This window comes from Lutjanus erythropterus, chromosome 13 (assembly GCF_056507025.1).
Source record: "Lutjanus erythropterus isolate fLutEry1 chromosome 13, fLutEry1.hap2, whole genome shotgun sequence".
In the NCBI taxonomy this organism is placed as follows: Eukaryota; Metazoa; Chordata; class Actinopteri; order Lutjaniformes; family Lutjanidae; genus Lutjanus; species Lutjanus erythropterus.
In genome coordinates this window covers 22,319,902-22,341,884 of record NC_139329.1, presented here as the reverse complement: position 1 = coordinate 22,341,884, position 21,983 = coordinate 22,319,902, and the positions used below count along the sequence as shown (strand labels likewise).

The window sequence follows — 21,983 nt, the reverse complement described above, 5'->3', positions numbered from 1 at the left end:
TCTACAGTCTTACATGACTGTGTAATGTAGTTTGTGGATCAGTAACATCTACATACTACAAACTCCATAAAAAGTTGAAGTTTCACAGAATCCAAAACCTGAAGACAAAATCCAACACAATCTACAAACCAAAGCTTACTTTGCTTGTGATTCACACAACCTGTGCTGTAGATGAAGCCAGAAAAAAGATACATTCCTCTGTGAACTGCTTTCAGACTTTTTAATTTAAAACATGAACATTCAGTCCATTAAGAAGACCAAGTCTTGGGGCATCTTATCAGGAAAACAACATAGGACCTTTTTTGCCTGTTTTATTAATAAGACCAAATAAGTGCATTTCAATGGAATTAACTCATTTTTTTCCTCTTATCAGTAAAACAATTTACATGTTTTAAATGCTTTATAGCAGGTCTACTGCAGATTTAAATCTTAAATTTGCTGAATTCTACTGTCTTTAGGTGCCTAAATAAAATCTCCTGTGTTTGGGGATAACTGTCCTAAAGGCTTGTGAACCCCTTGTTAAAGATCCATGGTTTAAGTATTTGGTTTGGTTTTATTATGGTTCTGGTATTATTTTAAACTTCAGCCTCTTTAGCACCACTGACTAAAAAAGTTTCCAAACTTCTGCTTCGTGAGCTGTGGTCACTCAGATGCAATCAGAACATTAAAATAATGAATACTGGTGCTCCGGCACTGGCGTGGCTGCATTTCCTGGCATCAAAACAATGAAAATGATGAATAGGATAATTGTAATCACTGTTAACATAATGACTGAAATCAGCTTCTTCCAGGACTGCATTTCCTTCTTACAGTGAAGAGTATTACTTCATCACTTTTCACAGCAGCCTGATTACTGTTAGCTGACATTTGAATGACTCAGAAGCCAGTGTGTGTATATAAATGCTCACTGGCATCAAGTGGTTTAAAGTGAACGAGATAACTGATATGGTATATATGTAATTCATGAAAAAGCCTGTGTGGTCTGATACTTATTCACTGTCTATTCTTAGGTTCATAGACTGAGCAAAGAGACGATCTATCTAGCTGCTGATATTATTAAGTGCTCCACAATCTACTGCTTTTTTTGAGCCAAAAAAGCCTCTTCAGCCATTTGCCACTGAAATGCTGCATAAGCGCTTTCGTCAACAGGAAACTGACGGCAGCGAACAGAATCTCTGCAAGACTCCCACCTCACCTCATCTCTCACACACGTATGCTGTAGGAAATGTTAACGTCAGTGGTGACATATACAGTATTTGGACTCATAAAACCTATAGAAGGGGAGGGGCCGAGATGGCTTTCCTGCGTTTGCTGTGTGGCTGGTGACCTCTGACCGCTGCCAGCTTAATGCAACCTTGGCAGAGCCGCCACCTTTCCCGCCCATTAGTCCAGTCATTTTCCAAGCTAAAACACATCGCTGACCTATTTTAAGCAACAAGAGGACGAGAGTTGAGGAATACTTAGCCACTCAGGATGCAACATTAAAGGAACAGTTCCTGCAAAAATTTAAAATACAGATTTTTTCTCTTACCTATAGCGCTATTTATCCATCCAGATTGTTATAGTGTGAGTCGATGATTGCAGATATCACTCAAGAGGTATGTGCCTTCTCTCCAATATAATGGGACTAAATGTATTCGAGGCGCTAAGAAATTTCATTTGAAAAACTCAACAGTAACGACTCTTTCCAGAAATGATGACCCTGTTACTCATGATAATGCACAGACCTTGTTGTGAGCAGTTTCATGTATGAACTACTTTCTTTCTAGTAGTAAGAGGACAAGAGTTGAGGAATACTTAACCACTCAGGATGCTTTCTTTCTAGCAGAAAGAAAGTAGTTCCAGTAGATTCTACTGGAGAAAGAAAGCAGCTCTTACATGAAAGTGTTCACAACAAGGCTTGTGGTAACTAGGTCATGATTTCTACACTTATCCTTCAATTCAATACTATTACCATACTTGGGCGCTAATTCGATATGTATTGTGATTCTTAAATATTGCAATTAAATATTACAATTTATTGCAGTTTTTAAAAGCTTTTTTAGCACTAGACCATGGAAAAAGTTTGAATCGTACACGTCTAGAGACTGTATATCTTGAGTCCTATTTCCAAAAACACTTCACATCACATGTCAGTCAGTCTTTCTGAGTTTGATTTCAGCAGCATCATTGCTATACTGCATATAAAACTCATAAAAAAAATACTTTTTGAAGTAAACTTTAGCTGTCACTGCTCTTCAAGCTTGTGCAATAAGAAAATGATAAATTAAATAAGATGTTAGGTCAGAATGAATAGAGACCCTGAAAAATACATGCAGCACAAAGAGCCTTTAACTTAACATCCTTCTCATATGAAGTTGAACTTTGAAACTGTGAATAGTGAGTTTGAGTTTTGACTCTCCAAGGTTGCTGTATCAATAATAATAATAATAGTAGATTGACTTAAAAATGTGAAGTCAACAGCTATTGGTTTGTTCCCACAGATCAGAGGAAATATGTGCCTGAAAATATGAGCACTCAAGTCGTTTTATGTCAAGCACATGAACTAAAACAGATCTGATGTTTAGGATAATACTGCCATGCTTTCAATGCAAAGTTCTTTTAGCACATTAATGGGAATTACAGTTTTATGTTAGCATCAAGCAAACAGACCAAGTGCTAGTTATTTAAATATATATTTTTTAAAATCTATTCAGCAGACAAAAAACATATTCTGGAATCTTAAAAAGAAGAATCTTAAGAGAATCTCTTTGTTCTCCCACCCCTATTGAGTTTTTCAAAAAAAAATTTCAGACATCTCCATGTCTGATATCTCTAAAACTCTGCAACTCGAAAAGCAAAAGCAAAAAAAGAATCTTGATGAAAAAATTCTTCAGGGATCTCAACAATCCATGGAGACCTCTTTCTTCCAAATAGGGGTCTTTGTATGAAAAGGGTTCTTAATGGAACCCTAATCTTTGAAAGAACATCATTCAGGAAGAAGTGGCAGCTTGTAACTGAGGTAAAAGTCATGACAAAGTAAAAGAATTTCATCTAAAAATAGATATTACTCAAAGAATAAAGGAACTCATTCTCAATCAGAGACAGTGTGAGTTCTCTCTTCTCCCATGTGATTAAAACAAACTGAAAACCATGAATGGGCAGAGGAATGGACGCACTCACACTCTCTTCTACTCCTTAAAACACCTCCGTCTCCCTCCCCGCCGCCGCCACCATGTGCGAGTGCAGAGTCCACAGTGTGGCTTGGACCCATCACACAGTGACTCAGGCTGCTCTCCATTTGAAAAATTAAACGGGGGGCCGTTTGGCAGAGTTAAATGAGGCCCCCAGGAAAAAAAAACATGCTGAGCTCAGCACAGCTCCTACAATCTCAATCACAAAGGAGGAGGTTGGCGCGCTGATGTAATGGCTGCCGCCGTGCTGCCGCTGCCTTGGCAGAGGAGGAGAGCTCGTCAGCACAGCCCTACTAATTCATCTCCCCCTCCTCCTCCTGGATCAAGGGTACATCAGATATCATTAACAGAGAAAAAAGCTTAAAACCAGACACAGAGCTGGACGTTACAGAGGATGAGGCCATCAGTGGGCATTTCTCTGACTGCAGAGACCTGCGCCATGAAAAGTGACAGAATCCCTTGAGAAATTAAAAAGGCCTCTGTATAACAATTTGAAACCCAGGATAGCCTAGAATTATTGAGCCATAGAGAACAGAATAGAAGAAGAGGCACAGTGCTCTTAGAAGACATCATTTATTACAGGCTCACTGGTTAACCTGCCACTCACCTGTCAGTATCCACCTGTAGAGCTGCTCCACAGTCCAATCAGAACAAAAACATTTAAAGCACATTTAAAGGTAAACTTTAATGTGATCATACATTTATGCAGTAACATTTATTTTCAGCATTCAACCCATCCTGATATCAGAACAGTGGGCAGCCACTGTGCAGCGGCTGAGGACCAACTCCAGTTTTAAGTCAACACCTCAGTCAGGGGTACTGACTGGAGAACTGATCTAATACACGTTTTTGAAAACCAGAGCACCCATAGGAAACTCACGCAGGCACAGGGAGAACATGCAGACTCCACACAGAAAGGCTGCAGTCACTCACAAAACCATTAGAAACAACTAAATTCCCAACAAATTAAGTTTAATTCCTATTAAAAGCAACTGATGACAAAAGTGCTGTATCATCACAACAGAGCACAGACCATAAAAGCAACCCAGTAAAAACACAAAGACCAGTTTTTAAGGACCAGTGTGCTGGATTTAGTGACATCTAGTGGTGAGCTTGCAGATTGCAAACACATTACCTCACCTCTTCCATAGGAGACAAGGGTGGCTGCAAAACAAAACACGAAATGCCTTATCAAAAAAAAAAACATGCTTATGAATATTAGATTACATTTTGCCATATTTTGCCATTAAATCCCTGTAAATCTTACACACTGGTCCTTTAAAAGACAAATGGACATATATATTGAAAGGAAACTGTAAGACTGAGGTTAAAGGTCAGAGAATTCTATAATATGCCTTCCCAAACATAATATAATACTGACATGGTGGCTGATATGGTGAGCCTTTATGGGTCTCTATGTGGGTTTTATATTGATTTTGCAGTCCGAAAGTCAAATTAGACTATGCAAACATACTCAGAAGGCTGTTTCCTAAAAATAAATATAACTTAATTAAAGAACATTTTTGAAATATTAAATTTATCGTATCAAATAATTTAACATATACATTGTCAACACATTCTGAGAAAATAAAGAATAAATAAAAACATATTAAACAGCTAAATAAACATTGGTACTAATCAGTATCAGTCAATTTCTGAATTATTTCATACCATCAGTCAATAAGGATCAGGTTGTTAAACAAAAAGCAGCTTCTCAGCATCTAGACCTGCCAGGGAGCTCTTCTTGTTCTCAAAAATGTTCCTTGTTTTGCTAAATCTAAATCACCCCAAGCAACATTTTCTGCATTATATGTTGAATGAAAAAAGTTTTCATATCGATGCATATACGCCAATACGACAATACTGGATAATATACTGGTCGGACTTTGATTTATAGGTTCACTTATGTAAGCAGAGCCAGTAAAAAAAAAAAAGAGAGAGATTTATTTGAACTGTTTTAGTTGTTTCAGCTCATTTTGCTCAATGTCATTGCAAGAATTAATTTGGAATTTCAGTGGATGAAGATGGTTTTCCTGTCAAAAGAAGACAAAAAGGAACTCAGTGTATATCAAATTCAAGTGGCATCAGCATCTGCTTCACTGATAATAAATAAGCTGCTGACTTTGTCACACCTATATGAAAGGTCTTGTTTAAAGGTCAGGTGTTACTTCTCTGGTTTCTAGCTTTTAGAAAAGAAAAACTCTGGATGAGAAGTATTGACTGGAGTGCTCTGTGGCACAGAAATAACATACGTGAATTATTAAATTGGGTGGCATTTACCTTTAAAGAAGCAGGCAGCACATGAACTGCTACTGCTGTAATTTCACAATATCCTCCTGAGTCTTCACAAATGTTATCTTGACTGCATTATTGCTTGTATTGTTTATTGATTAATTGATTGGTATATTAAATTACTGAATTATTTAGTTTCTTATGAGGAGAAGGACACTAAATCAAACACAACTACCAAAAATATGATTTGGAATAATACAATAAAGTTGAGTCTGTTGTTGCATTTAAATTGTACCAGAGTGATTTAAATTCTCTGTGATGCATTTAAGTTTTTTAACAAGACCAAAAGTCGGCTGTATAAATTGAAACTACAACATAAACTTTAGATTTAAAATGATCTGAATTCATTTGCGAGTATATGAGCCTGGATCAGTGAAAATCTGCCATTACCTTTATAGAAAAGGAAACAATGCAGTCCAGACTTTCATTATTTTAAGTAAAGCTCTCCATAATTGACATTGGCAGGCATGGACAGACATCCACAAACAAGCAAAAAAAACAGCCACCATTATTCTGCATTTTTATTATCTATATGATGTCTTGTCCGTCTGTCTTTTGGAACATTTTTAGCAACAGATATGTGTTCCCTCCTTTTTAATGTCCACCATTAAATGATGCACCCAGAGTGTCTTGTCTTCTAATTTATTGCTGCCGCCTAGTGTTCATACCAAACACTGCGCCTGTGTGTCAGTGCAAGGAAGAAAAAGAAGCAAGAATGAACTGTTCCCCTCAATAATACGCATAGAGGATTTATTCCTGCTGAACTTATTCTTAAATTTCTCTTTTTTACATCTTGCTTGTTTCTTATTTATTATTTATGTATTTTTATTTATGTTTCTTGCTTTTGTGTTATCCCCAGTGCTGCTGTAATATTGCAAATTCCCCGGGTATGCGATTACTCAAGGATTGTTTACTTCATCTTAATATAATAAACCTTCTCTTTTCATTTTATTGGAATTTTATACAAATTCCCCGATATTAAGGAAATGATGAAACCACTGACAGCACAAATCAACATTTTATCATTATTAAATAATAACGCAATACTTTCGTGGTGTAAAAATGGGCAAACATTTTTTTTTTAAAAAAGGATGAAATTACGAAATATTTTAATAACATTATTTTTAAGCTGGGCTCAACTTTTCCCAATCGATCACTGATTTGAAATCGGTGCTCTGCTTTTTTGACTGACTGCGCGACCAGGATAATAAATCAAATCAGGAACGCAGCGCAGGCGGAGGAGACGAGACACTTTCAACAGCAGAGATGGTAACTATGAATGAAATTTGATCTACGTTGATCCATTTAACAATATATAATTTGGCTATAGAGTGGATAAATTTTACGGCATGTTGATGTAGTTATAATTTATTAGGAAAACCTTGGAAACGGGGTGCATTTAGTCACACCGAGCTACTGATAGCTAGCTAACTTTTGACTGCACTGTGAGTAAGCAAAACACCCTCAGTTAACTGCTAACGTTAGCTGCATGGATGCCGGCTTAAATGATGTCTTCCTAAAGAAACGGCTCACGGCTAATATTTGTCCGGTGATGCCGCATTAAATAATGTTTAAGGTTCATTTTACGCCAACTAACGTATCATAATTGCGTGCTAACAAGTTTATTGGTTAGGTTCTTAGCAGGCTAACGCTAAATAGCTAGCGGACGTTAGCCTACAGAGGCTGAGTTAGCATCAAATTGATGTATCATGTCTTTTACTTTCGTTTTCCCTTAGCTCACCGGCATTTGACTTAAAGCTAAAAACTCCTGTTCTCAAGCCAGCTGACACAACTACAGTCAGTTAGTATCTGTAATTATTTCTCAAAGTTTTGTACACTCGGGACTTTATCCAGCTAATGTCAGCTAGCTCGCTGCAGGACTTGATTAAAGTGGTACCCACCGCTGAACATAACGAGTAACAACATTGGTTAGCATGATGCCTATTCTTGGTTGCATGACTCCCTTTGGTTCACAAAGCTTAGCTTATCAATTATTCAGCCGTGGAAGTAATTTAAAACCTTAGTCTAGAAAAGTCCAGGCTGGATGCTCAGAGCCCCATGTAGTCCGTGAGAAACTGTCAGTAAGTTACCTGAGGAAAGACGCAGATAATGCAAGACAACTATGTAAGCCCAGCTCTTATGTATTATGTAATACTTCTAGTGATTTAAAAATATTGAACTTTCAAATTATGTTTTGTTTTCATCCGCAGTTTCGCAATCAGTACGACAACGATGTGACAGTATGGAGCCCACAGGTAAGTTTGTCTCTTAATGACTTCACAACAACAACCTGCACACAAGACTGGTGCAGAAAAGGTCACTGAACACTGTCTCTGTTTGCTGCAAGTCAAATTTCAGGAAGGACAATAGAGACTGATCTAAGCAGAGGTGTTAAATGAACATTAGCATTTTTTTTTTCGTTATACTTTCAGTACTGTCAGTAAACGTGATATTAATTAAGTGTCCGATTATCTATTTTTGTCAACCTTAATTCTGTATGTATCATTAACATGCCATATTATAATATGTACATTAAATGATTCATGTTCATGTTGATCCAGGGCCGTATTCACCAGATCGAATATGCCATGGAGGCAGTGAAGCAAGGTTCTGCAACTGTAGGACTCAAATCCAGAACCCATGCTGTCCTGGTTGCTCTAAAGGTACCATCATTAAATGTTTTGTCTGTCAGTATTTCTGCTTCCCATTAAATGTACAACATTGTAGAATACTCACATTAAAATAAGATCTAATATAATAATGATATAACAAAATGTGTTTAGCCAAAATCATTCATCAGGTCTGAAGATCTGTTCCCTCCTGCTGTCAAGTGCTACCCCAATACCCTTTTTTATTTTAAATCCATGGAAGAAATTTAGGATTTCTGCCATTTAATGGACCATTTAAATACATTTTAACTAGGGCAGAATGATCTGCAGAAAAATCATATTATTATCTTGACAGTTTGCAGTTTGATAATATTTTGATTATACATCCAGTTATTGTTCTAACATATAAATACACAAGAAAGTATGAAGCAGATAACAGGTGACAGTCAGAGTATTAGATAATGCATAATTGAATGTTTTCGTGTTTCTGCAGAGAGCCCAGTCTGAACTGGCTGCCCACCAGAAGAAGATCCTCCATGTCGACAACCACGTCGGCATCTCCATTGCTGGACTGACTGCTGATGCCAGACTGCTCTGGTGGGTCATAGCTGCCTTTATGGTCTGAATGAAGTTTTTCGGTGAACTTGCACACCAACAGATGTAATTGGATGCTAACACCCTCTCTCCCACAGTAACTTCATGCGTCAGGAGTGCTTGGACTCCAGATTTGTCTTCGACAGGCCACTTCCCACGTCACGTCTTGTCTCTCTTATTGGCAGCAGTATCCTCTCTATTGTTGGCTTGAAGCTCTGTAGTAAAATGTGGTGCTGTGTCTGTGTTTGCGTGTCTAATCACTGGTTATATTAATCTGTTTTTCTTGTTTGAATATGCTGAACTGTTACTCTGTGGACTAAAATAACTGAATGGCAACCGAGACCCTTAACTGAACCTTCAGAAACCCAAATTCCAACACAGAGGTATGGAAGGAGGCCCTATGGAGTTGGACTTCTCATTGCTGGCTATGATGTAAGTTTGTTTATTCTAATATTGCCTTACTACTTTTTAATTATCTATATTTTTTTTGTCCCTTGTGAAATAATAAATGATGTACAAATATGCTATTTTGGAAGTTGACCATAGCTCATGTTAATTTGTTCTGTGTTGTCCAGGACATGGGACCTCATATATTCCAGACCTGCCCATCAGCCAACTACTTTGACTGCAAAGCCATGTCCATCGGAGCGCGCTCTCAATCTGCACGCACCTACCTGGAGAGGTTCATGGACAAGTTTTCAGACTGTAAGATGAAATTTCCTTTACTAGCCTTGTTCACTCATATTTAGACAAAAAAGGTTTTAGCTGAGAGCCTCGCAGTGGCAAATTTTGTAGCTGAACATGTTTGTTTTTGCAGATCAGGTTTTATTCAGTGTTTGTTTATGGGCTCTGCATGCAAACATAGATAGTCACAGTACCAAAGAGTGTCTTCCACTTGCTGATTATTCAGTGTAAATACTTGCATTAAGAACATATTGTTTTAATCTCAGGTAATCTGAATGAGCTGGTCCAGCATGGCCTCCGTGCTCTCAGAGAAACCCTCCCCACCGAGCAGGACCTCACCACCAAGGTATGCCAACTCTTTCTACTCCTGTCTGGTCCTACATTCTGCCACAGAAATCTCACCACACAAGACATCAGTCGTCTTTATCTCAAATGAGACATGCACTTTTCTGAGATAAAACAAACCTAGTAGGTGTAATAAGGCTGAATATTGATTATAATTTTCTCATAAAATGAGTCACTGTATTTAAAATTATATTGATAATGTAATTACAGTTGAGGAAAACAAATCCTAAATCAATTTTAAGGAATATTATGGATGCAGATTATAATGTACAGACCATTTCACAACATATATTTCTCATTGTTTCAGAATGTTTCCATTGGCATTGTGGGGAAGGACATGGAGTTCACCATTTATGACGATGATGATGTTGCCCCCTTCCTCGAAGGACTGGAGGAGAGGCCACAGAGAAAGGTACTGCGAAGGATCTGAGAATTTATAAATTCGAGTTTGGACCTGTGTCACTGCAGTGTGATCTGTTGGTCAGATTAGACAGATGTAATTCCTGCTTTCACTTAAGTCAACCTCTTGGTAATTAACCCAGTGGCATACTGATAAAATAGACTCATGTTTTGGGGTCAAGGCGAATATTTAAATATATTTGTGTGTGGATAAACAAGGGCATTAAGGTGAAGCTAAAGTGAAACTTTAGAGATGCATCTATATAAAGGGATAGTTTGGATTATCTGAAGATGGGTTGTATGAGGTACTTAACCATAATCAGTGTATTACCTACAGTAAATGGGGTCAACACACCCCCAGTTTGGAAAACAAGTAATGTTCTGCTGGGGACAGGGTCAGCAGCAAACATATTTTAGTTTTAAAAGGATTGTTCAGATTCTCTAAAGTCACACAATAACAAAAAGAAACAGACTGAGGCAACTCTGAGGTAAAATTACAGTTTTTGCCGAAGGTATCAGATTGAGCAAAAGAGACAGATATTTGGGTTATGATAGTGGTTTTCCTGTTAGAGAAGGCTATCCAACAGCAAGGTAAGGCTGTAGAAATATTTTAATTATAGCGTACGCTTAAACGGATATAGAGTTCTACTCTAGGTACACTAACTATGGCTAAGTACCTCTTAAAACTCCTCTTGAAATAATCCAAATTCTCCTTTTAACAACCCAAATGTTCTGTTTTTTATATTTTTTTTGAATATACATTTCAGTATTAGACCCTGAAGCTAAAACCACACTTCTGTTTGTGTTTCAGGTTGCCCAGCCTGCAGATGAACCCGCTGCTGGACAGGCATCCGATGAGCCAATGGAGCACTGAGGCAGCCCTGCCACTTAACTTCCTGTTATGAGTGAGAGGGTGGGCACAAACCCAGACCAACCTGACACTTAACTGCAACGCATCAGAGTAACCCTTAGAGGGGAAAGTTGTTGTTGTGATGTGCCACTTGCTAAACTGTTCATCCAAAATATTCTCTGCAAACATCAACCAACGTGATGTTGCTTTTGTATGAGTAAAGTGTACCATTATACAAGTAATAAACTCTTTTTTTGACTTGTGCTGCCACTTGTCCTTACTTAAATTTACATACTTAATGCTCACTTATCTGACTTGGAATGAGCACCACAGCAAATATATTTAAAATAGATGGATGAGCTAAACTGTGAGTTTCAAGAGTTTTTTTTGTGACAGTTAAGAGTAAAATAAATCAAGCTAAAAGTCAGTAAGTGGAGAATCCAGAAAATTTTATTCACAGTACTTCAGTAATCATGGATATGCATACCCATTTGGTTTCCTAAACAGCTAATAAATAAATAAAGTTTATAAAAGTAAAAATCTTTCATTTAAAGCAGGTGTCTTAGAAGCTTAAAATATTATCAGTACAGATGATTCGTCCTTCACAAACACTGATGAGAAGACAAGGGGAACTATTTATGTCCAATAGGTCTTGTCCCCTTTAATTTAGTACAATGCATTATTTTATCTCTTCATACTTAAGGGTGTTAAATTATCTAGGTAATAAAGACCACAGGAAGTTTAAAATAATTAGTTTGAATAGGGTTTAGTGAGTTTATCACATATTCTGAAAAAAGGCACAAACACCCCAGTAAATTACAGCGACATAAGCAATGTGATAAAAACTTTCAAGTGTCTTTTCCTTACAGAAAATTGTAGGAATTGGAAATTGTGTCACAACTGTTTTGACGTTTCAGCGACTAAACAGTTACAATGAAAGACTAGCAGAATAATTGATAATGAATATAATGGTTAGTTGCAGACCTTCTCAACACTCCCATAACAGATCTACTGATACTGGGTTTGTTCACAGACATGGTGTCTGGAGTCCTGAAAGTATCTCCATGTTGACAAAATTTCTGGCATGCCAAAAAAAGTTCATTATTAATCATTAACAATGACAAATAAAAAATTATCCAAGTTTAATTTTAGTGACAATAGCATCAGCAAACTTGTATTACTTTCCCTAAATAAATCATATTAATTCCAACTTATTTTCACTCCATTTCTGATCATCCACCTCTCACCTGCAGTGACTCAACAGCAGGGGCCACAGTTTGAGAACCACTGGTTTAAATTACATTTAAAAAACACTAAGCAGACTGATATTACTGTATTCAACTGTGAGCATTTTATAAACGAGGCCTCTGTTTTTCCTTAAATATCTTAAGTTTGTTTAAAAGAGAAATCTGTAACACATTTACTGCACTAAATCATAAAATAAGCATATGTATATGTGATATGTCATCAGAGATTGGGGAAGCTTGCTAAATTAATATATTTGCTTCTCAGGCAATGACACTACAACCAGCATGTTCTCCTTTGACATTTCCATTCAGGTGCTGAATGACTGACCGTTTAAGTTTATTCACTTTAAATTAAGCTAAAATTAATGATGAATGAGTTAGTGTCTGTTTGGATTGAACTCGGTCTCTAAACGCTTCACTCAATAGAGACTGAGAACAATCTCTCAGCTTCCATTGCTAAAAGTGGGTCGAAACTATTTGACCAACCAGGTCTGCAGGACCAAATCACACTCTTTTGTCTCTCCTTTGCTTTCCTCGGTGTTTATGAGTCATAAGAAATCACAAATAATCTTGCAGAAGTAGATGTTTATAAAGGTTTAAGTGAATATGTTAATAGAGTCTGGCAGGTAGTACAACATGTAGTCACTGAACTCTGACTCCAGAGTGTGTTTTCAGAGCAGTGGGCTTTTGTTACCAGGATAACAGGTTTAGCTTAAAATTGAAAGACAACTGACAGAGTTATAAATCGCTGAACAACTTACAGAGTAGTAGGCTTGGGCACTATAAAGGTATTATGATATAACGGGGTATTAAGAAATCCCAATGGTATGATTTTCAATACCATCAATACAGATGTTCCTCTTCCTATTAAACCAATAGGGAGACGGTGTGTTGTAGTGTGCAGCATGTGCCACCAGGGGTCAGTCTCTGCTAACAGCGCATCTGAAACATGGCAGTTGTGGGATAAAGTTACAGAACTTACAAGTAAAGAGGAAGAAAAATGCCTCCAGCTCTGTTTCAGAGTATTTTGAATTTAGTCCTGATGATAAAGGTACAACACGCAGATACCCTCATAATACCGTATATTCAGGTAAAACGTCACACAAAGGTATGAAAAAATAGATACAGTGTAGGACTAGTATAATGTCTAATGTGCTTGTCTTGCACTCATGCAGGTTCAGTATCCCCACATCCTGCAGGCGACCTGCCTGCACTTCAAGTCTGAGGAGAAGAGGGAGGGTGGAAACAACTTGCTTCAATGTTTTGAATTTGGACTGCAGTATCATTATTGAACACTCAGGTCTTACATATTTCATCTTTAAATAAATAAATTATACTTATTCCTTTTTAGCCAATGGATAAAGGTGATATTGGAAAACTGTTCCCTGTATACACATTTTCTCACTTATTCATTTCAAGTAAAGATAAACCTTTTCATGCTTTCACCAACTTTCATGCTTCTACTCATCTGATGAGAACAGATTTAAGAAAGAAGCTGTCCACAGTTACACCAGGCCCCGGCTTGAGTTTATATGCAGTCATGTTGGAGGTCAGTGTGAGGCTTTCTTTGCTCTCCTCCTCTTGTTCCTCCGCCTGACCGTGCTGCCCGAAGTTTCTGTCTCTGTCGACCTGCTGAGGTCATCCATCTTCTCCTGCTCCAGCATGGACGTCATCCTCAGTGAGAGCTCCAGCTCCTCGAGGACTCCAGCCAGGTCCTCCTCTGGGACACCCAGATCAATTTTACCCCCTCCTTCCTCTTGTTCATGCACCTCCACCCTCTCATTTATGCTCTCTGGTCCCACATCCTCCGTACTTACTGCCGTAAAATCTGATTTTCTCACAGCATCCTCTGCTTCCTCAGCCTCTCCCCCACCTGTGACATCCTCAGGAATGCTTTCCACGTCAGCTCCATCAGCTCGTGTCCTCTCAGCCTCTGTCTCTGTCTCTGTCTGTGGACTGCAGTGCTGCTGACCGTGCTGACAACAGCACCGGGAATGTTCCCAGTACTGCTGAGGCTCCTCGGGATAATCTGCAGACACTTTTAGAAAAATTTAATGAGTCATTAACCGATCAGCATTTCATTGATGGATGTATCTGTGTATCATACCTGGAAGTGTATGACACACATCATCACCTAATTCAGTCTAAAAACAGCTGAAAACTGGGCATAACCTATAGAAAATCAATCCATGTTTTTTGGCAAGGAAACCAGAAAGGGGACAGAGGAGACATTACATCACTACAAACTATTCCATGCTGCAGACTTTCAAGCCAGTTCTGTTGAAGTTTCTAGGAGATGCAATGACAATTGTGTTATTCTTGCAGCTGAAATTTGTTTTTTGGCCCACTAACTATAAATCATGTCTGCTACAGTATACCGTTTTAGACTGGTGCCCTGCCATCCAGGAAGCCACTGGTTTCAGTTCATGCAAATACAATATCAAAATGAACTTGCAGAGACTTTGACAGAAGCTTATGAGCATCACGTTACTTTTTTAACTTTTTGTGAAAAGTTTTTACATTTTCAGATCTCTTCCTTGTTGAAATGCTTGTGAGGAGGATTGAGATTGAATATTTGAGTGTTTGCTGCAGAACTGCATCGAAAAGTCAAACTAAAAGACAAAACATAAAACAAACACAAGCCATGTTTCTGGATAATTATCAAGTGAATTTGAGGTGAACTTTTCAAATGTGTAAAAAAAAAAGAAAAGAAAATGCTAATAATATGCATTTCCATCAACTGGTTTGCACCAGTTCCATCAACCTTTTCTAATGCAATATCTCAAAGTGTGACAGAAAATATGTTTGTATTTGTATATATTTGTTCTTGTGGGTAAAATGCAATTTCTACTTCATGCTAAATTATAAAATAGCCACTGTGAGCATGTGTTCATGTACCTTCCCAGTTGTCTTCGGTCTTCTTCTCTGGAACCACGTTGTCCACCAACTGGCCCTCCTGCATCACCCGAGTTATCTCGGTCAGCTGCTGCAGGAGACTCTCCTCCTGATCCGCCGTCACTCCCTTCACCCTGCAGCACCGACAGAGCATGAAGAATAATTTGTGAAGAATAATGTCAAAAAAAAGAAAAACACATTAACCTACACATTTAAAAATATATACATATTATAAAGCTCACAAAAGAATAAACAACTTCTTACATCCTGATTACAGCTTACTGAGGTAACTATTAATAGAAAATAAACTTTAAGTGCTGACCAGTGATTGAAGATAATACATGAAAGTGTTAAAAACAACCCACATACAGTGATAAAATATAATTCCATAAAAAGGAGAGAAGAAATTGCACATGAGGAAAGGAAAGGATCTCTGTGTTCATATTTTACTTTATGGGAGTGTCTCCTTTGTCTTAATCTTTGCTGCTGAAGAGATTATTGCATACATTTGATTAAATTAACAAATAAACAAATCAGTTCAATCAAACCAGTGGTTCCTGTCAGGAAAAGAAGAGGGAGGAGGCTCAGCGCTGCAGTGATTCCTCGGTGAAAGCGCATACTCACCTGTCAGGACTGTGGTGGGCGTTGGAAACAATATTCTCCATCACCAGCTCTGTTTCCCTCAGTTTCTCCTGCAGCTGAGCCAACTCAAAGTCAGCTGGAGGGAAAAAACAAAACAAAGGAAAGAGTGAACTATCTGCACAAGTATAGACACAATCTGAGGTAAAACAAACTACAGAACTGATAAGAACTGACGAACGCACAGTAATGTACAAAATTATCTTGTTTTCACAGCCTGCAATTTATCTTACTGTGTGACGCTTTGTGGGAATCAATATGCCAGAAAATGACCAACATTAATTTATTTCTCATTACGTTAATGCACCATAAAGATACACATCAGCCATAGAGATTTCTAAAACTGGATTTAACTGAATGCAGATGTGACACATGCATGCAGCTGCCCAAAAGCTTTTATTAATCAAATTGTCACTGATGGAAGAAGACTTTCTGTAAAGACAAAAATCCAGTTTTTCAAAAGGTTTTTTTACTCATGCAACCAACATCTTTTTTAAATGTGTACTGACATGCACAACTTGATTACATCAAAATTTGAAAACTGTTAAGCTCTTCTGGTCAGCATAACACTCTGTAGTATTATTCTTGTAGTTAATTCAGATTATTCTGATCAAGTTTTTGAGCCTCTATTATTGTCCAAACTGTTGTTTGACAACACTCATTGGATAATAAGAACTAAAATATTCATATTATTTATACCAATGCTGCAGCACTGCAGTAGCGTATGTCCTCAGAAAGTTACATTAATTTGGGAGGATCAAGAAAAATAACTGCATTCAAACGCTAAATAAACAAGAGCTAAAAGCATGTTTAGAGGGCTATAGTACCGTATAAGTGCTTACTGTTTTGTGGGGGTTTTTTTAGAAATTATATGGAAGTAAGTGCTAAAGGTTGCTGAACACTGAGGAATGAGTATACTTAGTGCTAAATGATACTCACTGATCTTTCTCTTCATGTTCTCAGACCGAACAGAAGGAAATCTGCTCTCTGACGGTTTGTTGTTCCCTTTAGATGTGATCTAACAAGGAGACAAAGAGCGTTAAAACACTTTAAGGCTGGATGATATGGCTCATAAATAATATACTGATATTTTTAGGCCAAGTCACGATATACAATATATCTTCATTTGCACATTTTCTCCAATACCATACTGTAACATATCAAATAGTGTAAACATATGATGATCTTATAGAATATGCACTGCTGTACATTAGAGCTGGGTGATATGGAAGAAAAATATGTTGATAATGTGATAATATTGTTTGGTAGACCAGTGGTGCTTTTACAAAACATTAATACAATGAGATTTTTGATGAATAATCATCCGTAATGTGAACAGACAAAGACAAATTAAAGAACAGCTAGAACGGTCTGGTAAGTTCAGACAATGACATCATCTTACAGCAGCTTTTAATAATATTGGTGAATACCAGAATCTTCACTAAAGCTGCATAAGTGGGGTTTAACAAGAAATTTCCTCTTAAGAATGAGGCCCATTATCCCTGCACAATCTAATCTGTAGCATTTCAAAGATTCATTGTCATTCAGTGTTTGAATATTATTAGAATATTTCTCCTTTCTCTGTCTGAAAATCTAAACCCTGTTAAAAGTAAGTTTAAGAGGAAATTCTTAGAAAAACCTAAGAATTTTGTTTGAATTTCATCACTAGGAGCAAAACATAAACTGTTTCCTTTACATTCAAAGGAACACTTACGCACTGGGAAATTTAAACTTTTAAGTAAAGGTTGTGAGTACTTTTTTTCCACTCTCTCTATATGGTTTATCATTCAGAAGCTGTGTTGAGTCTCCTTTGTTTCACCTTAAACAGGATGTAGAGGATGTAGAGTAAGATCCCGAAGCCGTACACGGGGATGATCTGTCCTGCCAGGTTGGATTTGCCCCCAGTTCCTGCCCCCGTTCCCGCCCCCTTGGCCCTGGCTACGGCCTCAGGGTTGTGTGCTCTGGAGAAGCCAGCGCCTGCAGCCCGCTGGCCTCGACCCTCCGGAGCCATCTGACGATGCATCATGGGAGGGAGGCGGCCTGGGCCTGCAGGGAGACATGACATGACTGATTCACTACATAAATAACAAAATTGGTCACCTAACTTTCATATATAAAATGTTTTTGGTTCAACCCTGCTGTGATGAGTTGTTATCTTGTGTGCGCCGAGCTGAATATCTTGTTTTCTCATGCCTGAAATCAAGACATTAATGGCGAAGAAAAGATTTAGTGATGCCAAAAAATGAGAAATGAAATAAAGAACAAAAGGCCATCAACAGTGTTCACTGTGCGTCACACCTATGTGACATACAGGCTCATTTCCCCTTTTAAACACCTCCCTTTGACACAAATGGATATCACACTGATTTCTGTGGTAAAAGGTTTTGTACTTCCTCATTTTCTGCAGCTTCTATTCATCGCGTCTTGGCTAAAGCTCATGTTAGAAATATCCTGTTACTATAGCTACATGAACAATCCTGAATGTTTTGTTACTTTAAGTAATTGGGTGCTTTATGTCTATTGTGTGTGTATTTGTTTTACTGTGAAAAGTTAAAATAAAATAATCAAGAAAATTTGCAAAAATCATTTGAGTATCATTTTCATGAGTTGGATTTTGGGGTTAGGGTTCAGGATAGCCACCTCCCAATTAAAGGTACTCTACAAATGATGATTTGATATATATTAAGCTTACTGCTATGTCAAATATTATTTTGGATCAACAGTTAATAGGAGGACCAAAGTGAACATCAGATTTGCACACTTAAATGCTTTTTTTTTTTTTTTTTTTTTTTTTTTTATGGGACAGGTTATGGGACAATAGCCAATATATAACTAAAATTTTATATAGCTAAACCCTAATTATTTTCTAAACAGTACATCCACTAAACTGTAGTTGCATTTGGCGCCCTCCTCAGGGATGAAAATGTAATTGCATGAATTGCATGGATGAAGATACAGCGGTGATGTGCAGCACACACTGGGTTTGAAATACCAAAATACTCTTTATATCACGACCTTAAACGCTCACAAATTAAAAGATTCATTCCTCAACCCGACACATGGAGCTGTGGCTTTTTAAAGTGCATAAAGATGAACCGTTCACGGTGACGCACCGTCCGGCCGCTCGGCAGCATCCTTCCTCCCTCTGGACAGCAGCATTTTGGGAAGCAGCAGAGCGACGCACAGCACGAGACACGTCGCGAGGGTCACCTTCTGAAACGTTGACATGGACATACCGACAGGTGAACGGCGACCTTCCTGTGGAGAAAACACGATATCTGTCAGGTTTACGGCGAGAGACCAGAGGGGACGGAGGCTGCTGGATGTCGGCTGAACTTCCTTGTTGTTGACTGGAGGACCGGAAGTGCGCCGGAGCCGTGACGCATGCGTCTTTCCACCGGGTGGCGCTAAAGGAACGTCTTAATGTTTTTAATTACACTGTACTGCGATTTTTCAATAACAAAAACTAAACAAGTATCTTTTCAGATTTGTTATTCACTTAATTTATCCGGTTAACCAGGTGGTTGTAAAATTAAGCAAAGATACGGATGAAAGTTGTGTTTTTTGAAATAATGATATAATGATGATGATGATGATGATGATGATGATGATGATGATGAACTGAGAGTGAAACACTCATATGTGTGTGTATGCACGTTATGGGTATTTTTTGTTGACATGGGGCAAATACATTTCTGCTGTTCTTTCACATTACTAAGAGGAAATATTTAAAAAGAAAAAAGGTAAAGTCAAATTATTCACAGGGACACATATTTTCTGTAAGGGGTTGTTTGCTGACGAAAAACAAAAAGCCTTTTTTTTTTTTTTTTTACAGAGGAGTACATGTTATAATGTCACAGTGAAGTTGACCTTTGACCCTTCGGATATAAAATGTCATCATCTCGTCATTTTATCATTTACATTTTTGAAGATTGAATAAATTCCCTGTAGGAGTTCTTCAGGTATCATGATGACAAGAATGGAATGACCTGAAAACATAATATCCCCAGGCATTAAAAAGAATACAATAAAAAAAATAATAATAATAATAAAGGCATAAAAGTCATAAAAAGGGGTTTGTCAAGAATTCTGAATCACAGACACTTTTCAGCATACAGTCATGATTGTGTAAAAGCATATGCAAAATAATCATTCAAATATCAAAATCTGTGAGACAGCCATGTATATTTTATATAGTTAATATGTATTATATGGAATGTTTTTGATGTGCGCTCAATTGGAAAATATGCTGCCAGCTAAGTGAATCACATGGATCGTTTTCTGGCAAATTTTCTGCCTATGACTTATAACTTTTTCTCAATTGCTTTCAAAACAGTCTTAACATTCTCTAAAACTCTAAGTTCAACTGTCAAAACTGTTTCATGGGACATGCCAACTCTCGTGCATGTCTGTGAAAGACAGTAACTCACCCAAAACATTTCATTCTGGTTTCAAGACCTGTGTCAGCTTGCCACATTGTGTGGCCAATGGCAACATGATGAAAAGTTGTTTTGTCAGTATGTGAGTCGTACTGCTCAAAAGGTTTAGCTGTTTTTTTGTGATCACAGTCAATCCCAGAAATGTTTCTTATATACAAATCTATGTATCGATGTTTTGTTGGTTTTATTCTGCTTTTTTGTTGACACTGACTGCTTACTGTATAAGAATGTCATTTTTGTCCCATTCAATGCTTTTATGTATCACATTGAGCTTTTTAAATTCAGATTTCATTAGTAAGTAAAAGTTTATTGGGAGGTGGAGGATATAATGAATTTATTGTAGTATTTATTTTGGTTGTTGCTTGCTTCTGGCAGCAGATGGCAGACTGGTTGGCTGAACAAGGTACCTTTTTACATTTATCCCCTCTCAATATACAGTAATTTGGGGTTTTCAGGATGAACAGAATGTACACAGTACAGTTATTTGTGTCGTAATGTGTTAAATGCAGTCGTGTGGTCTGAAAGTAAATGAGTAAAACTCTCAGCCTCATTTCAATGAGGTGATAAATTGAATTTATTTGGGTTTATCCCCCATTACACCCCTGGTTAGATGTAATGTAAATAGTAAATTTACCTTTGATCTTTCATGTAAAATCAAGCCAAATTTTTATACTTTCTCAGTATACTCCTGTAAATACTGTGATAGTATCAGTTATATCAGAACTGGAGATTTCTTCAGTGAAAGAAGAGCATATAATAATGGCATTAAAAACTTATTTTTTATTGAAGGAAGAGATGCTTGCACTCTTCTTCCGGCAGGCTTCGGTTAGGGTCAGTAGATCTGATTGGTTGAAGTTAGCCCGTGCCAGATGTAACAATGGTTCATTAAATCACCTGCCAGGTGTTTTTTTTTTTTTTTTTGGAAAGCGCCTGACCTTTTCCAAAGACTTTCTGTGGACGGCTTCCCAGATGGTTCTGTGTAACAAACCATCTGGTGTGTCAGTTTAGATGTTAGTGACCCTTATTGTAATAAAATAGCCTGTTATGGCATTTGACCCACACTTACTGCTGGCATCACAGGCTTGGGGAGAAACGGATTACATGTAACAGGATCATGTGATCAGGATATTAAAAAGGTAACTGTATTCCTTATCTTGAAATAAAGAACTGCCATGTGCAGTACATACACATAACACTTCTTGAGTCTCAACATCACTCTGGACTGAGTGAAACCTGCTAATCTGACAGTTGCCAGTTCTTTATATCATGAAAAAATGCTTCCACTTGGTTGAAATTTCACCATTATCTTGTCTCAACATCTTATTCAAAGAAACCCTTACAGGTAAGACCAGACCATCCGATAATGTTACCTACACAGAACAGCTTCTAATGTTAGCTACACAGACCAAACGAATAATTAGCTATATATACCAACCACCGGCGTTAGATACACCAACCAACCACTAATGTTAGTTATACAGAAAAGCCACTAACATTAGTAATCAAGTTACTGTTACTTTAATATTGTGATACTTAGATTAGGTTACTGACTACTTTTTTAATGGTTAATTAACAACCGAATTAGAAAACTTTTTTACAGTAAAGTAACCCTCCCAACCCTGCTGCACTTCAAAATATACAAACTATCCCTTTAAGAATTTATCAGTAGTTTATTGAACTTTTTGCTGTTTTCTGTATCTAATAAATGTCTGGAGGGGATCTTTAGATGGTCTTCCTCCCTTCCCACACTGATTTTGGTCACCTCAGTTCATAAATAACGAGCCCACAAACAGAAATTAAAATTTAGTTTAATTAGT

General features: G+C 37.5%; 2 protein-coding genes across 2 annotated transcripts; one reads left to right on the top strand and one right to left on the bottom strand.

The window, feature by feature from the left end:
* The first annotated feature begins 6,631 nt into the window (after positions 1 to 6,631).
* psma1 (proteasome 20S subunit alpha 1) lies at positions 6,632 to 11,204 on the top strand. Its single transcript, XM_084734429.1, has 10 exons — positions 6,632 to 6,734; positions 7,676 to 7,720; positions 8,027 to 8,128; positions 8,568 to 8,671; positions 8,767 to 8,855; positions 9,030 to 9,100; positions 9,244 to 9,373; positions 9,619 to 9,698; positions 10,005 to 10,109; positions 10,908 to 11,204. The coding sequence occupies exons 1-10, from the start codon at positions 6,732 to 6,734 to the stop codon at positions 10,968 to 10,970; spliced, it is 792 nt and encodes a 263-aa protein (XP_084590555.1). The 5' UTR covers positions 6,632 to 6,731; the 3' UTR covers positions 10,971 to 11,204.
* A 2,000-nt stretch (positions 11,205 to 13,204) lies between these two features.
* On the bottom strand, positions 13,205 to 19,102 carry ric3b (RIC3 acetylcholine receptor chaperone b). Its single transcript, XM_084734410.1, has 6 exons — positions 18,841 to 19,102; positions 17,547 to 17,773; positions 16,667 to 16,745; positions 15,713 to 15,806; positions 15,092 to 15,222; positions 13,205 to 14,231 (listed from the first exon to the last, which is right to left on the bottom strand). Exons 1-6 carry the CDS (start codon positions 18,959 to 18,961, stop codon positions 13,744 to 13,746), a joined length of 1,140 nt encoding a protein of 379 aa, XP_084590536.1. The 5' UTR covers positions 18,962 to 19,102; the 3' UTR covers positions 13,205 to 13,743.
* Positions 19,103 to 21,983: the final 2,881 nt, after the last annotated feature.

Bases quoted from the DNA above. Each gene is read 5' to 3' on its own strand.
- psma1 (XM_084734429.1), top strand. The intron at 8,129-8,567 runs GTACCATCATTA...GTGTTTCTGCAG, and splicing joins CTGTCCTGGTTGCTCTAAAG to AGAGCCCAGTCTGAACTGGC. The intron at 9,101-9,243 runs GTAAGTTTGTTT...TGTGTTGTCCAG, and splicing joins TTCTCATTGCTGGCTATGAT to GACATGGGACCTCATATATT.
- ric3b (XM_084734410.1), bottom strand. From the start codon at position 18,961: ATGTCCATGTCAACGTTTCAGAAGGTGACCCTCGCGACGTGTCTCGTG. The intron at 15,807-16,666 runs GTGAGTATCATT...TTTTCCCTCCAG, and splicing joins GAACATGAAGAGAAAGATCA to CTGACTTTGAGTTGGCTCAG. The intron at 15,223-15,712 runs GTGAGTATGCGC...TCGGTGCTGCAG, and splicing joins GCCCACCACAGTCCTGACAG to GGTGAAGGGAGTGACGGCGG.